The sequence below is a fragment of the Danio rerio genome, chromosome 18, assembly GCF_052040795.2.
Source record: "Danio rerio strain M-AB ecotype USA chromosome 18, GRCz13ab, whole genome shotgun sequence".
NCBI lineage: Eukaryota > Metazoa > Chordata > Actinopteri > Cypriniformes > Danionidae > Danio > Danio rerio.
Genome location: NC_141038.1, coordinates 41151034 through 41166048, shown reverse-complemented (window position 1 = coordinate 41166048; position 15015 = coordinate 41151034). Strand labels below are relative to the sequence as shown.

At 37.9% G+C, this 15015-nt stretch overlaps 1 protein-coding gene across 2 annotated transcripts in view; it reads left to right on the top strand.

Annotated features, from left to right (window-relative positions):
- Positions 1-13848: 13848 nt before the first annotated feature.
- luzp2 (leucine zipper protein 2) overlaps positions 13849-15015 on the top strand; it is a 251221-nt gene continuing 250054 nt past the window's right edge. Inside the window, 1 exon segment of one of the 2 annotated variants that reach the window (NM_001114715.1) lies at positions 13849-14163. In NM_001114715.1, the coding sequence (NP_001108187.1) occupies positions 14102-14163 (62 nt within the window). In that variant the 5' untranslated portion in view covers positions 13849-14101. 2 annotated transcript variants of the gene reach the window in all.

Below are 15015 nucleotides of genomic sequence, written 5' to 3'. Positions count from 1 at the left end.
AACAACATATGTTTATTTATTTCCCGCTTATCTCTTTTGGATTGTTTCTACATATTGGCATATTTCCCTTCTTGGATTTGTTTTGACAGCCTTCACAGTTCCTCAGTTACAAGCGCTTGTGGTCGAGCAGATTTCATCCATCCTCTTACTCATATCTTAGTCATCCTGTTTACTTCTCCCTTGGGGCCTATCCAGTTTTACTGTGTTTTTTTTTTTTTTACTTGTTGGGTTGGGGGGTGGGGGGTGGTCTGATTGAGGTGACCCATGTCTAATGGTCTGCTACACTCACAGGTTTGAAGATAGCTCTGAAACAGTGTGAAGTCGCAGTGAATTTTTGCCTGCTGGAAGTGCAGCGAGGAAGACATTTTAGACACCTTCAGAGTTTATAGTTGCTGACATTTGGAGAGGAAACCAGATGAGAAGAGAATAAGCTGAGACGTGTAGATGATTTAATCTTTCTGCACTGATTGTAGAAGGACACATTTTGTGGATATAGGTTTTGAAATCCCACTATGTGTGTGCTAGACAAGGGAAGCTTTTGCTGTAACAAAACAGAGCTATGACAGATTTGGTGTTTATTTGAAATCAAAATATATCAGTGTTGATCATGACATTCACTTACTGTAAAAAATGCTAAACATTTTTTTTTTAGTTGTATAATTCCATGTATAATATAATTCATTAGTTTAAACTTTAAAGAACTACTATTTATTCCTCTTTCCAAGATTTAAGTTAAGCCTTTGGTGTCTCCAGAATGTGTCTGTAAATGTTTCGCTATCTTTTATACCCTGCTGAGTATGTGAATATTGGGTTTATAAAGGATGTTGTAGTTGTTTTTGTTACTCATGCCTTTAAATATTAATGAGCTAGATCTGCCCACCAACCATTCCCACACGTGTGACTGTTTCTCCAGCATCACATCAGATAAACAGCAGACAGGCAGATTCTAATGAAGCAAAGATTCAGTTTGTATCAAAATACCAAATAAGGTTATTTGATGTATTTGTTGTGGATTTTATTCAAGCATTTCTGCAATGATGCGTCACACACAAATGCAATTACAAACACACAGACATGCGTTTTAACTTTGCACTTTTTTGCATGTCTTTTTGCAGCAAATGTGACAGGATACAAGTCAACATATTCAGCTATATAGATATCCATTATGCCACTGTACAAAATTAACCTGATTTAACATCCACAACCCAGGACACATGTTGTATGATTAAAGCACCCTAATAGGTTCCACTTTATATTGTCGCTTATACCTGTGAACTTACATGGTAACTAGATGTATAAGTAGTATGTAACTACAGTGTATGTACACATTGGTACATATTATTTACTTATGTGATATTGGTGTAACTACACACATGTAACAACACACTGAAAAGTATATCTAAGTGCAAATGTGTAACAGGACATTGGTAACAAAGTACACATCTGTAACAAGAATTATGTAAGTGCATTGTGTAACAACAATATACTTGCTGGCGTTTTTCCACTTACACACCTGTTTGCATACCCCGTACTTCTGAACACTGTATTAGAATAAGAATGAACTAACACTGCACTAGAAGGTTTGACCTTGTGATACCACTGTATTTACAGGGTAAATCCTCAGAACCTGTCAACTCAGTATAAAGTGTAAAATGATTACAAATGACTGTGTAATATATAAAACCTAAGCCTTTGTGCAACTGTTTAACAACAGCAAACTTCTGGCAAAAAAAGTATAAGTGTATATAGAACTATACAAATACCTTATGTTAATATGTTGTTTTAAAGTAAACTGTAGAATCACAAGTAATTCACATTAAAGGGGTAGTTTACTAAAGTTTACGTTAATAATGTCCTGTTACACCTTACATGAACTTACACATATTATTCAGTGGGTTGTTACCAGGGCCAGACAAAATCTGCGGACGTTTTTTGCTATTTCTGCTGAGAATTTTGGTAAAAATCTGCAGATTTCTGCGGAATTATTTTGGGAGTATCCAGCGGAGTATCATTACTAAAACCTTAATATATTAAATAAAAAGTTATAAATTACTGAATAAAAATTGAATAAATTCAGATTTACACATTTACTCATGTAAAAAATCAGAATTAATGATGGGCTAAAAATCTGCAGAAATCTGCGGAATTCTGCGCGCGCAGATTTCGTGTGGGCCTAGTTGTTACATGTGTGTAGTTACACCACTATTACACAAGTAAATACTATGCACCAGTGTGTACATACATTGTAGTTCCATACTCTTTACACATCTAGTTACCATGTAAGTTCACAGGTATAAGCGACAATATAAATTGGGACACTTTTGTGTGTGTGCCTTTAGGCATACAATGTGCAATTTTGGTCACACTTAGAGCATCTAAGACACATTTAGCAAATCCTGATGGATATAGATTCTGAGGCAATACTAATGGTTCCAAAAAGTTTTTTTTTAAAGGTAATCTAAAAGGCATCTCTTTTAAAGACATTTTCCACTGTAAAGAACTGCTTATGAAATAGAAGGTGGTTCTTAGTGGATGTTAAGTAAAGATTGCTTACTGTAAAAGTGCGATTGAATGAAAATCTGGAAATATCTAGCTGAATAATAAAAGTTTAGAACATAAACATTAAATATTGCAAGTTTCAAACGCTATTGTTTCCTATATTTTCAGACATTCTGGGCGTGTAAACAAATCCACAGAAATACAAGCGGTATTACAACACCCCCCCCCCCCCCCCCTCCATATGAGACTCTTATTTTGAAAACTCGATAGCCTTTAAGAGACCGTATAGGAGGTAGGAAGGCCAAAGAGAATGTTATCTTATCAGTTTACAGTTTGTCAGAACACAAAATTCTGGAAAAATGGATAATACATTTTTTTCAATTGTCAGTTTAATGTATAGATTGTGAAATTTTCCAAATATGTTTGTAATGAGAATACAGACACGCATGTAATCTTCACAACCCTTCCAAATAAGGGAAAAAAAGCTTTAATTCGAGGGCCTTTTTCTACCTGGATTTAATTATGCCATTTGTACATTTACTCACATTATACAAATTTTTTTTGTGAGGAAGAAGCCAAGCACACAAAGATGAAGCGTGTGCCAATAAGAAAACAAATAATTAGTGTTATTTTACACAGTTTATTCAAAATGTTTAATAACGAAACAGACCAAATTTTTCAGAATAGCTTTTTATGGAAGACACACAGAGAAAAGTCAGTATAGAGTGAGAAATGGGTTTAGTCATTACCGTATTTGTTTTCCTCCATATTTCAACACTAACTCAGCAGGCAGCTCAAGAGAACATCTTCTGTTGTTGAACAGCATGAGACTGTGTGATTCATGATCCCTTTAGATTTGGCCTATATGCACAATACTTTGGGCTTTACTTTGTTCAGTTGCTTTGTGTTGGTTTCATGTAATCATACTTAACATATTCTCTTTTAAGGCCTTACTGTAATAATTGGGACCACAGCATTATTTATGCACTCTGTTGAAATCATTTTCTTACTCACTGTTTTTTCTCTTTATGCTTAACTAAATTATCAAAACATATGATACACTTAATTAAGAATTGAATACATATATAAAACAACACCTGTAAATAACATTTGTATCTTTGTTTTACAAATGATTTACAAATGTTTCATAAACAACATAACATATAAAAATATCAAACTTAAGGCACTAGATCTATGGATAAACACATTAGACTACCATGTGGGTGGTTTTGACATTGGCTGTCATGTATATTTTGCTGACCACATTTTCAGTGAAAAAAAAGAATTTGTCATTAAAATTCCTTATTGAAGGTGTTTTCTTGACCTTCTTGCACAGTTGTACAAGTTAGATTTTGCAGTAGACTTGGCATTCAGAATAATGTCAGATTTTTTAAAAATCTCTTTAAGTATTTGTTTATGTACAAAGGAAAAAAGAGCAAACAAACAAACAAACAAACAAACAAACAAACAAAATAGAAAGATTAAGACTAAGAAAGGTTATTAACATTATCATACTGTTTTCTTAACAATATCAGCACAGTCAGCACAAATATCTTTCATTGGTCTGCCAAATGAATTGCTGAACCCAGATCTAGTAATCATAACTTAAATGTGCAGTATGTAAGTTTGACCACCTAGTGGTTGAAATAGGTATTGCACACCTGGTTCAAAACACACACAAGCACAGGTTACCAGATTGATGTCATCAAAAGGAATATAGCCTGCCTTCTAGTACAGGAGTCAATCATTGATCGCAATAGACTGACAAAACTCCGGGGAGGGGCTTGGACCAGACATAAGTTTCTGCGGATTTTGTGTGAGTCGAACATTTAGAAACGAAACTTATGAGACAGTTGTTGTTATTTTTATTGGTGATTGCTAAAATGAAATTCAATCATAAGCTTGGCAAGTAGCTTTGGAGAATTTGGTGTTTCCCCATTCAGATAGAATGCCTAAGCATACTGCCCGAGAGGCATTTCAAAGATGGCCGTCGAGTGAAATGATTAGTTTTAAAGGTTCAAGACACCCTGGAGTACTTTTTTTTTGTTGTTGAGATTATAAGAGTTTTTTGTGCTTTAAGCATCAGTTAAGACAATGTTAGTACCTGTCAGCTTCATTTGGGGGAAAACTGAATATTTTTAAGCTTTTGTCACTTAATTTCATCTTCCGGGTTTTACTTTTAGGGCAGGATTAAGATCGGTGATATATCGCAAAACTGAAAGTGGAGTGATGACGCATCGGTTTCTCATTACTATTCATAGCAGAGTTTTTTATCCTATGAGAAGACCCTGCTTCTTGATTATTCATCAGCACATGTGCTTTCCGAAGGCAAAGCATATCTGCCAAGCTGTAAGGCCCATTTACTGGGTGACACACGGGTCGAATGTGTTTTTTTCCATGATTCACAGAGTTTGTTGCATGTTTTTCTCCACGATGCTGTCCTGGCAGATACAGTAAAGCTGTTGGTTTGCAGCAAGCATTTTTGTCAGGAGAATGGCGAACTTTGTCTTTTATCAGTGGAGTTTGTTACCATCAGGTTACCATTAAGACACATCGCCTGTATCCGTGCTGATGTGCTTGCACATTTAAAATTCTCCAGATTACCGGCAGGGTTAACGGTTGAAAAGACAGGGCAAGAGACTGCATTGCTATCCACTGTGTGTGCATTCAGACCCAGGGACTGAGGAGGAGAGAAGTCTACAAGATAATTTTTTTAATGCTAGAACAAATTGTGGTTATGTGTATCTGAAATTACGAATGACAAATATAGCAAAACATTAAATTACCTACTGTTTATTTCTTTGCATTTTAACTCTGTGAACTATAAAATCATGGGTTTCCTCATGGTTTGTGTCTCATTTTGTGAGCCAACTGATGGTTTGCTCCAATCCTTCCAATCAAAGCACTTGAATATCACTGTGGATGTACTACGACTGTGACTGCTTTAAAGGAATCATTTAAGATATGTTTTTCATAGAAACTTACAGCCCGAAACAGTGATTACATCTAGACAATACATTGCTATCAAGGTGCAAGAAGCAAGTATACCTTTGCTCTGGGCATACCCCTTTGCAATGTCTGCCAAATGAATGAATACTTATTGAGATGCTCACATAATTGGCCGTTTGTAATTGACCAACTGCCATCTAGAGCTTTTTGAAATGTAGTTACGTTGTAATCTCAATGTCATTGTGTTGTGAGAATAATGTTTGCTTTTTGAAATGTTGTTGTGTTGTGCACTAGTGGGCCATCATAAATTCCTACATAAAATTAAATATAAAAAAAATATAGTTTTAAATGTTATGTAAACTAATGGGAACAAACTGCAATTAACTGTTTTACCTGGAAGCCAAATAAATACAGATTTGTTTTTCAGCGCATTACTATCAGAACGACTCACAGAGTCTTTCTGTGCCTGGTCATTGTTCATCCGAACGCCCTCTTCATTTCTTATAAATCTGACGGGTGACATGTTTTCCTTCACCTTGTCTACTTTGACACAAACTGCTGCAGGTGTGACTAAGACAAATAAGTGCAGATTACTGAGGATACTTATTGCAGTCCCAAGAGGCAGGACCCCACTCGTCTGTGACTGCTCTCTGAGTGCCTATGCAACCCATGACGCTCTAATTAGACGCAAATCAAATAGGTGCGGGAATTAGGAGCAGGGAGTTGAACTAAGGGACAATAGACTCTAAACTCCATTAGTGGTGTAATGGAAACCATTCATCATTCTTTTATAACACGACCTCTACCGCTGACACATCTTTCCTCCATTTCCACTGTTCTGATCATAGAACTTGAATCAGTCAGCCTTCCATGGCTAAAAGCAATGGCTATCCCTAAATCTTTTATTCCCTTTGAAGACAAAAATAATGTGAGTGACACAGGTGAAAAGAGGGATGGCTGCTTCAGACATACTACTTTACAGTTTCCTAAAGAGTTTTGGTTGTTTTTATGGTGTGCTTTCTCTCATTTTACAGCATTTTGTTTTAGGAAGTGTCAGAAGAAACAACATAGGGAAAGAAACATGATATAGTATTTCTGTTAAAAGGACAGTTCACCTGAAAAGAGTTAATGCTGCATTACTTTCTATCCATGAAAGGGAAAGTTTTGAAGGCTCTTTTCTGTTCTCTCAAGCTTAAAAATGATTCAGAACCAACATAAAGCTATCATAAAATATTTCTGTGCTGCATTCCAAGCTGTGTGAAGCAATTCAATTGGTTTTGTAAAGAACAACCAATACCTATTCATTGAAAGTCTGCATATTAGCTATAACTCTCCTTGCTGTCTTTGTGAAAGAAATTGCTGTGTCGAATTTCATGGAAATTCTTTTTTAGGGCAGATTTTATGTATTTTTTAAATTAATTGTTTCATTCAGTTTATAGAAGCAGTTTTAATGGTTCATTCATAAATTTTAAATACTGGCGTTTCAAGTGTGTTTTTCAAAAAATTAGTCTCTCATACAGAGCTAATGAAATTTAGCACAAGAGTCAAATGAACTATTTCCATGATACGTTTGTCATCTTTCGTTCTGTACTATATATTTAGGACATTTTATCACTCAAAAGAATGCAGAAATATAATATGATGTGAGGGCATCAAGTAAATTATCATAATTTATCATAATTATCATTTTTAAACTGAGAAATGTCTGAGTTGTAGTGTAAAAATAATTGGTAATACTTTGTTTTGATGGTCCAATTAAGTATTAGTAGACTGTCTGCTTAATAACTGTTCATACAGTACTGCTCCTTCAACAAACATTTAAATGAGTTTGAAAAACTTTGCAAGTACATGTCAACTGACACTATCCATAACCCTAGCCCCAACCCTAACCCCAACATAACAGTCTCCATATAATCACTGAAAATTAGTTGGCATGTAGATGCAATGTAACTTAATTTTTCAAACGGACTATCAAAATAAAGTGTGACAAATTAATAGTTTTTTTTTCTTAACAATCCTGTCAGCAATTGATTGAATTCAAACAGATGGTCAGACCCAAAACATGTCATTTAATGAGCACTGGTCACACTGCACTTTTCATTTTGAATACTTCCATTCATACTTATATGAAAATGGGAGACTGGAAACCAAAGCTTACTTAACCCTTTGATGTGTACTGTTACACACCATCATGATCTGTCTTGGCTGGTACCTGGTGTGTAGGATCACACCGGTGTGTTTGAAACATTCAGTGCATCATGTGATCAGCTGCTAGATTTAAATCTGCCGGGTGCTGCACTTGCCATAAATCTCTATTTATATAAATCACTGGGCTGTGATGTGTCATTTGATAAACTTGATGCGTTGCCGTGCAATCTAAGTAACATTGATCACTTAAAAAAAAAAAAGAAAAAGAAAAACTCTTGTAGAGCAATTAAAACTTATATGAGAAAGAATTATAAAAGCTCAGCATTTCACATTTTTGTATTTCACATTTAGTGAAATCTGATCTGTAAATATGCATCACAACATTTTTAACTAACAGAAGAAGACGTTACACGGTCTCTAAAATGTTGCTTATACTGTTATTTTTTTAGTTGGCTCAAACTATATAAGGGACATATGAATGATTCAAATGGATCACAACCCATGGTTCGGAACACACATGATCCGCAGATTAATAATTTTTTTTTTTTACTTGTAAATTAATCTTATTTTTTGTAATGATCACAGAGAGATTGCCTTGCCTGTCATTCAAATCTAATGTATTAAAGTATTCAGGCTTTCCTGTAAAATATTATAATGATGGAAGTTGTGGTGGGTTATTCCATACCTGTCAATGTTTGGCTTATTTGGCTGGTGTGTGTGTGTGTGTGTGTGTGTGTGGTGGGGGGGGGGTCTAAATAACACAGCTGAGAACCGGGTTAGTAACAGAACTATGCACCAAGTTTTATTTGGTCGCTGTGATCGGAAACTACATAGGTTGGTGACCTGGGTGTATAACAGACTGTACCAAAAAGCTGAGGACCCGGGTGGTGGATTTACGGGTGTTTTCTGGGAGAAGTAACACAATGGGAGGGTGGCGGGAGATAGGTCTGAAATACGGGAGACTCCCAGGATAAACGGGAGTGTTGGTAGGTGTAGATTAATCGGAATGTGGTAGGTTTCATTCAAGGTGTTTGCTGTCACTACTTGTTTAGCCTTCATATATGCATTCAGTGTAAGCTGCTTGATTAATCATTAAAAGATCGAGATCTCAACAACCATGCAAGATAATTTATAAACAATGGTGATTTACATATGTTTACTAATCCTTCAAATCGCTGCATTTAAATCTGAAAACACAGAACTCAAAAAAAGAGATTGAGTGTTTAGTCTGAGTTAGTTTTTAATTTAAATTACAAACAGTCAAATAACACAGAAGTACTGGGATAACAGTTTATAGTTTAGATATAACTGCTGAAAGAATGAAAGTTGTGGGGAGCGATTACATTATTTAACCAATAGGTGGTTATCAAAAACATGCCACTAAATAATTCTTTAAAAATTATCCATCTAGCAATGAAACATGATGTTTTATGAATGAATAACTAAATCATTTATTAAAAATGAGACCACAAATAAATATGGTTGTACTGGGTTGTACAAATGATAATGTTAGATGTCTACATTTGGCGTTATCAACAACAGTAGTAGTAACTGTAGACAATTTTTTTACAGTACTGAATATTTTACAATTTATGTATATTCAGCTAATTATTTCTTCATTTTATTTGTAATAAAATGACAAGTTTTAAGTTCTGTTTGTTAAAACCAAAAGTTTCCCTTAGAACTGTTTTGTAATAAATGGAAAGCAAATTACATTCGTCTTCTCCCCTTTTTGGCTAATCTGAAAAAAATGGTTCGATCTGTGACCAAAAAAAAAAAAAAAAACATTATGACATTGCTAACATATATACTCATGTTTTTATTAGAGTAGAAAATGTATTTACCATGGTGGCTCAGTGGTTAGCACTGTCGCCTCACAGCAAGAAGGTTGCTGGTTCGAATCCTAGCTCAGCCAGATGGCATTTCTGTGTGAAGTTGCATGTTCTCCTCTTGTTCGCATGGGTTTCCTCTGGGTGCTCTGGTTTCCCCCACAGTCCAAAGACATGCACTATAGATAAATTGAATAAACTAAACTGTCTGTAGAATGAGTGTGGCCCCATTTACACTAGAGCGTTTTAGTTTTAAAACGGCGTTTTAGATCAAAAACGATCTGCGTCCACACTAGCGTTTCACCTAGCGTCTCTGAACATATCTCCGTCCACACTACACCACCACAAACGTATATCACGAGACCATTCGTGCACTCTGGGCATGTGCGTTCTAGTATAAACAGAAAGCATGCGTCTCACTCGGCATTTGGTTATTGTTAGTCAACAAATACCGGTTGTACATTAAATGCGATGGCAAAGAAAGGAAGAGAGGTATTTTTGTGGACAGACGTTGAGGTCGAGTTGTTACTAAACGTAACAAATGAATAACTGCACAATGGCGTTAAACAGACAATAGTGCAAACAACGATCCCATTTCTGTGCCCTTGTTGTGGTTTACAGTACTGTCTTCCGGTAGCGTTAAAGCCATGTGTTATAGTCATGTGATAGGGACTTGACGAATAAGGGAAAGATACGCAATTACACAAAAGCCCCAATCAGGTAGCGAATCTCAGCAGTCCCGCCTCCGTTTTCAGATGTCTCCGTTTTTCCTCATCCACACTGAAACAGAGCAGCAGCGTTTTAGAATGAAAACAGCCTTTCCAGCGTTTTCAAAACGCTCCGTTTTCGACGCTCGAGAACTCCGGCGTATTGTGTAAACGGGGCCTGTGTGTGTGTGTGTGTGTGTGTGTGTGTGCATGAGTGTATGGGTGTTTCCCAATACTGTGTTGCGGCTGGAAGGGCATCTGCAGTGTAAAATATGTGCTGGAATAGTTGGCAGTTCTTTCCAGTGGGTGACTTCTGAAATAGATACTAAGCCAAAGGAAAATTAATAAATCTGCCATTTTTAATGTATGGATGTAGTATTTATGTAAACTGATAAACATAAGTAAAAAAAAAAAAAATTAGAAAGATATTCTTACATACATCTGAGTGAAATGGATTATTGAAATAGAGAAAAATGAGGCTGGACTTTGTTCTATTTATCGTTGGCTGATTTGATGCAAGATCTGAATGCAAGCTACTTTTTGATCTGCTTGTTAAGTCGGATGTCATGCTTCATAATTTATGAGTCCAAACTCTTTGTGAGATGCAAAAACAAACAACAAGCTTTAATGACATGAAAAAAGCATGATGGTAAACTTTATCTTCATTAAACATCTCAAATGACCAGACTTTGACTAAATATTGTAAGGATCGTTGAAATATACGTGCCATAAAAATGAGATATTGGAGACTGTAGTGTACACCATATGATTTGAAAAGCTTAGCTTATTAAAATCTTATAAAAATTCTTATCGATGTCTGTTAAAATAAACAAGTAGAGGCTTGAACCCTGAAACAATATTACATAGTCACAGCTCAACAAGGGTTTTGGGGATTAAGTTGATCAAACTGATTGTAAAAGTATGGCGTGTGTCACCAGTGTATTTTAGTAAATGAAGATGGCATTTATTATCAATTTATCCATTTACATTTATTATAAAATAATTTAGAGCTTTAATCCCCACATAGAAAAGCACTATACATTTATTGTTAAAACTATAGTGCTAAAGTAAACTGACATATTGTAGTGTACAGTACTACAGTATTTATTGCTGTTTATTAGTTTGCAATAGTTAATACAACAGTATGCTGTAGCATTCAAAAATCAATTAACAGATACTATGTATTACAGCATTGCTATTGCATTTGAGCTCGCTCATCATTCCCTACAGACCCTGATATAACAAACTGGCCAACAGATGACTCCACAGCTACAATGGTCCACCCCTCTCCCAAAATAAGGACCTCCAGGACCAACCTTTTTTTTTTTGGAGACTGCAACAGTGTCATCAGAACAATCTCCCCTATATGGTGTATGCCCAGAGTCTTCATGTGGCAAACAAGGGTCTTGGCTTTGGGCAGAGTACTCTTTTTCTAGAAGGCCTGGATGAACGATTGGGAGAGGCTGGGTGAAATACATGCATGGAAATATTGAGAGGTGGCATAATATGTCTGGGGGAAAATCAGGGGAAATTAGGGCAAGTGCCATTTTTTACACCACTTGAGTCACTGTTGGTTGCTGCTTTTACGCCTCGCTGCACTGTATCTTAATGGTTCAGAGTGTGAACATGTGCCATTTTGAATCGAGATCTTGCAGTGGGAATGGACCCCTCTCACAGCCAGCACCACCTCCTAGTACATGCCCAAACCTTCAAGAGCTGACTTCAAGAGCGTCCACCAGTGTCAGCTCCAGATTGCCCCCTAGTGTCGGCTCCAGCTCCAGAGCATGGCCCAATACCTGCACTGCCCAGGCCCCAGCCTGGCTCCTTGCCCTGTTTGTAATGCTCAGACTCCTAGTTCTGCCGGCTCAAGCCCAGCTATTTGCCCTGCCGCCACTCCACAAGCCTCCAGCCCTGCTGTTTCTCCATGGGCCTTAAGCGTTGACTGCCCCTGTCAAGCTCCCCACCTTGTCTGTCCTGTCCGATCCTCCTCAAATCACCCCTTCCGGTTCCTCCCTAGTGTGTCCCTGTTCTTCCTTGGACTGTCTTCACCTTGGCCCTGGGGTCTCTGACATACCCTGGTCTGTCCCTCCAGTCCCTCCCCGATCTGTTTCACTTGTTGATCACTGGTCTCTCGCTCCTTCCTAGCCCTCTGTCTGGGTTCCTGAACCATTGGTGCCACACTATACTGTCTCTCAAGACCCTCCCTGGTTCCCCACCCTGATTCATATTCCTGAAGCTCTGCCCTTTCTGTTAGACAGAGTCCCTGAACCTCCTAACCCTCCCTGGCTTTGCTCTTTCTTCCCTCCCATATTAATTTTTCTGGTCTGGCCTGGCTCCACTCTCTGCCACTTCAGTCATGTTTATTCTTGTTTTGGTGGCAGAGTTTTCTCTTATCTTTGTCTTGTCTGTTGTATTTGTAGTGAGTGTGCAGTTATGACCAGTCTTGGTTCGCGCTCGCTCCGTCATCTTGGTGTTCATGTTTACATGCAGCCATGTGCTTTAGCCTTCTGATTCACGTGAACATGCATTAATGAGTATTCTCACTTGCTTAGTATTCTAGTCCTGTTTGATAGGAGCACATGGCTCATGTGTTTGTCTCTTTGTGCCACGTGCTCACCTGTCTATTGTCTAGTCCCACCCATCTTGTCATCCCATTATTAATTTATTCCGTTCATCTGTTTATTTCTTGATGTGTTCTCTTTATAGCTCCCGCATGCTTGCTGTAGTTTACCAGTTTGTTTTCATCATTCTTTTCTGATGATCCCATCTTATCCTGTCCTGCTCTTCCCTGCCAGTGCAGCCCAGTTAAGTTTGTTTAGTCAATGTTTTCCTCCTTTGGGTAGTTTTTGTTCGGTTTTTGTGTTATTTTTAAGATTAATAAAATTATTTTGGAGTCCTTGCTCCTTTCCCTCACCAACCCTGACAGCTACATCATCCTGTAGTATTAACTTTTGTGAACTTGTAGTATTCCTAAATTTTTTTCCCCAGTAAACTGTGGTGTTTTGTAGTATAATATATACCGAAAACTTGGTAATTTTCTTGGTATTTTGGTTAATTTGTTTTTATTAGTTTGTAGTACCACAGATTAGAGTTAGAATAGTTTTTAAGACAGGAAGTTTTAAAAATTATCTTCATATTGAGATTTCATTATACCAATTTATTATACCACTTTGCTTCTCTAGATATTGAAGACCAGATCTGTGAAAGTGAATGAAGACATCGGATGCAATATGGCAGAAAGGTAAAGCAAAGCGACTGCATGACTATTAAATTCATCATCATCGCTTTACCCTCTTAATCTCACAATATGAGACGGTGAGCGGGGAAATGTCTCATCAATTACTTTGACGGACAACAGAGAAGGAAATGTCAAACTAATGAACCTTGCCATCAAAGTGTAATCTCCACCGAAATTGATTAATTTAGTCTTTGTGGAGTAACCCTGCTCGCCTCGAGCCCAGATAATCGCCCTGCCCCATCCCAAGGCTGCGGGTAATAACGCAGACAGATGGATATCATGTGGGACACACCAGCAGGTATTCATCTCACCGTGAAACGCAGAAGAGAAAGACAGTGAGCCACTGGCTGTATTGATGCTGACATCACCTCACCACCTCAAATCATTCTCCAGTCTTCCTCTCCGGATCTCGGATCCCCCCCGCCCCTGCACCCTGGTTCCTGGCCATTAATAAATCCGTCCGTCTCCCTGTCCCTGCTATTTGAAGCCGGAGTGCCTCGCACTTTCACATACACAGACCGCTCGCAGCGTTGCATCTGTCTGCCGCGGCGTGTGTGCCTGCATTAACGCGCGTGTGCACCACAGACAGAGAGAGCGAGAGAGAGAGAGAGAGAGAGAGAGAGAGAGAGAGTGGCGAGCCAACCAGGAGCTAAAGGGAGAAGGGAAAAGCGAGCGATCGAGAGAAAAAGGGGGAAAGAGAAACGCCGAGTGCATGAGAGCAAGACAAAGCAATGAAATTCATCGGAGCCGTTTACCTCCTGTTCCTCCTCCCTGCTTTAAGCTTCAACAGCAGGTAAGAGCAGATTTACAGCTCTGGCTTTATCTGTCAACACGATCGGTCTGTCTGCCGCGGACACAATAGCTGATTATATTCATCTGTGACAGCCACACTGTTAAAGCCTCTGTCTGTGCTTGAACAAAAATCTCAGCAGAGTGATTGAGACGCCACTGAGAGGGAGGTGAAAGATGCTTAACAGCTCAACTTTTTCCAGCTTCTGTTCTGGGCTTGGCTTGCGCTGCAGACAAAACCGAGACGTTTGCGTTCTGGCTCACGGTGTGAGTGAAATGTGGATTGTGGCGAAGAAGGTGCAAGTTTTTGGGATGCCCGTGCGATTGCAGAGATCATTGTGTGTGTATACGTGTGTGAGTGTGTGTATGTGTGTGTGTTATAGAGCGAGGGGAAGAATTTGAGATGAGGAATAAAGAGAGAAGAAAGGCTAAGCCAGGAGGAGTCTTGCAGAGTCAGGGAGTTTTCAAGGATTGATCATTAATTTAACTACTGATAAAGCCGTGCTTCTTCTTTTCTGAACCCAGAGCACGGGAAAGGTCAGTGAGCTCTCAGCCAAGATTTTAGCATTGACTTTATCATCTTTGGGACATTTTTATGCTCTTTTTGGGTAAATTAAACAACATATTTGTTCTGCAAATACTTCTGCCCTTTAGACTTGTCCAGGGAGTGGCCCTCGAGTACACATGTATGCTTGTGATACAAAAATTGATACAGATATTAATAACGCACATGCTTTGCCTACTTGACTTTATGAGTCTAAACAATTAGAGTTTTTAAGAAAAAAAAATTATATGCCCTTTTGGTGCCTGTATATTGTGTGGTTTACAACTGATAAAGTGTTAAAATATTTTAATC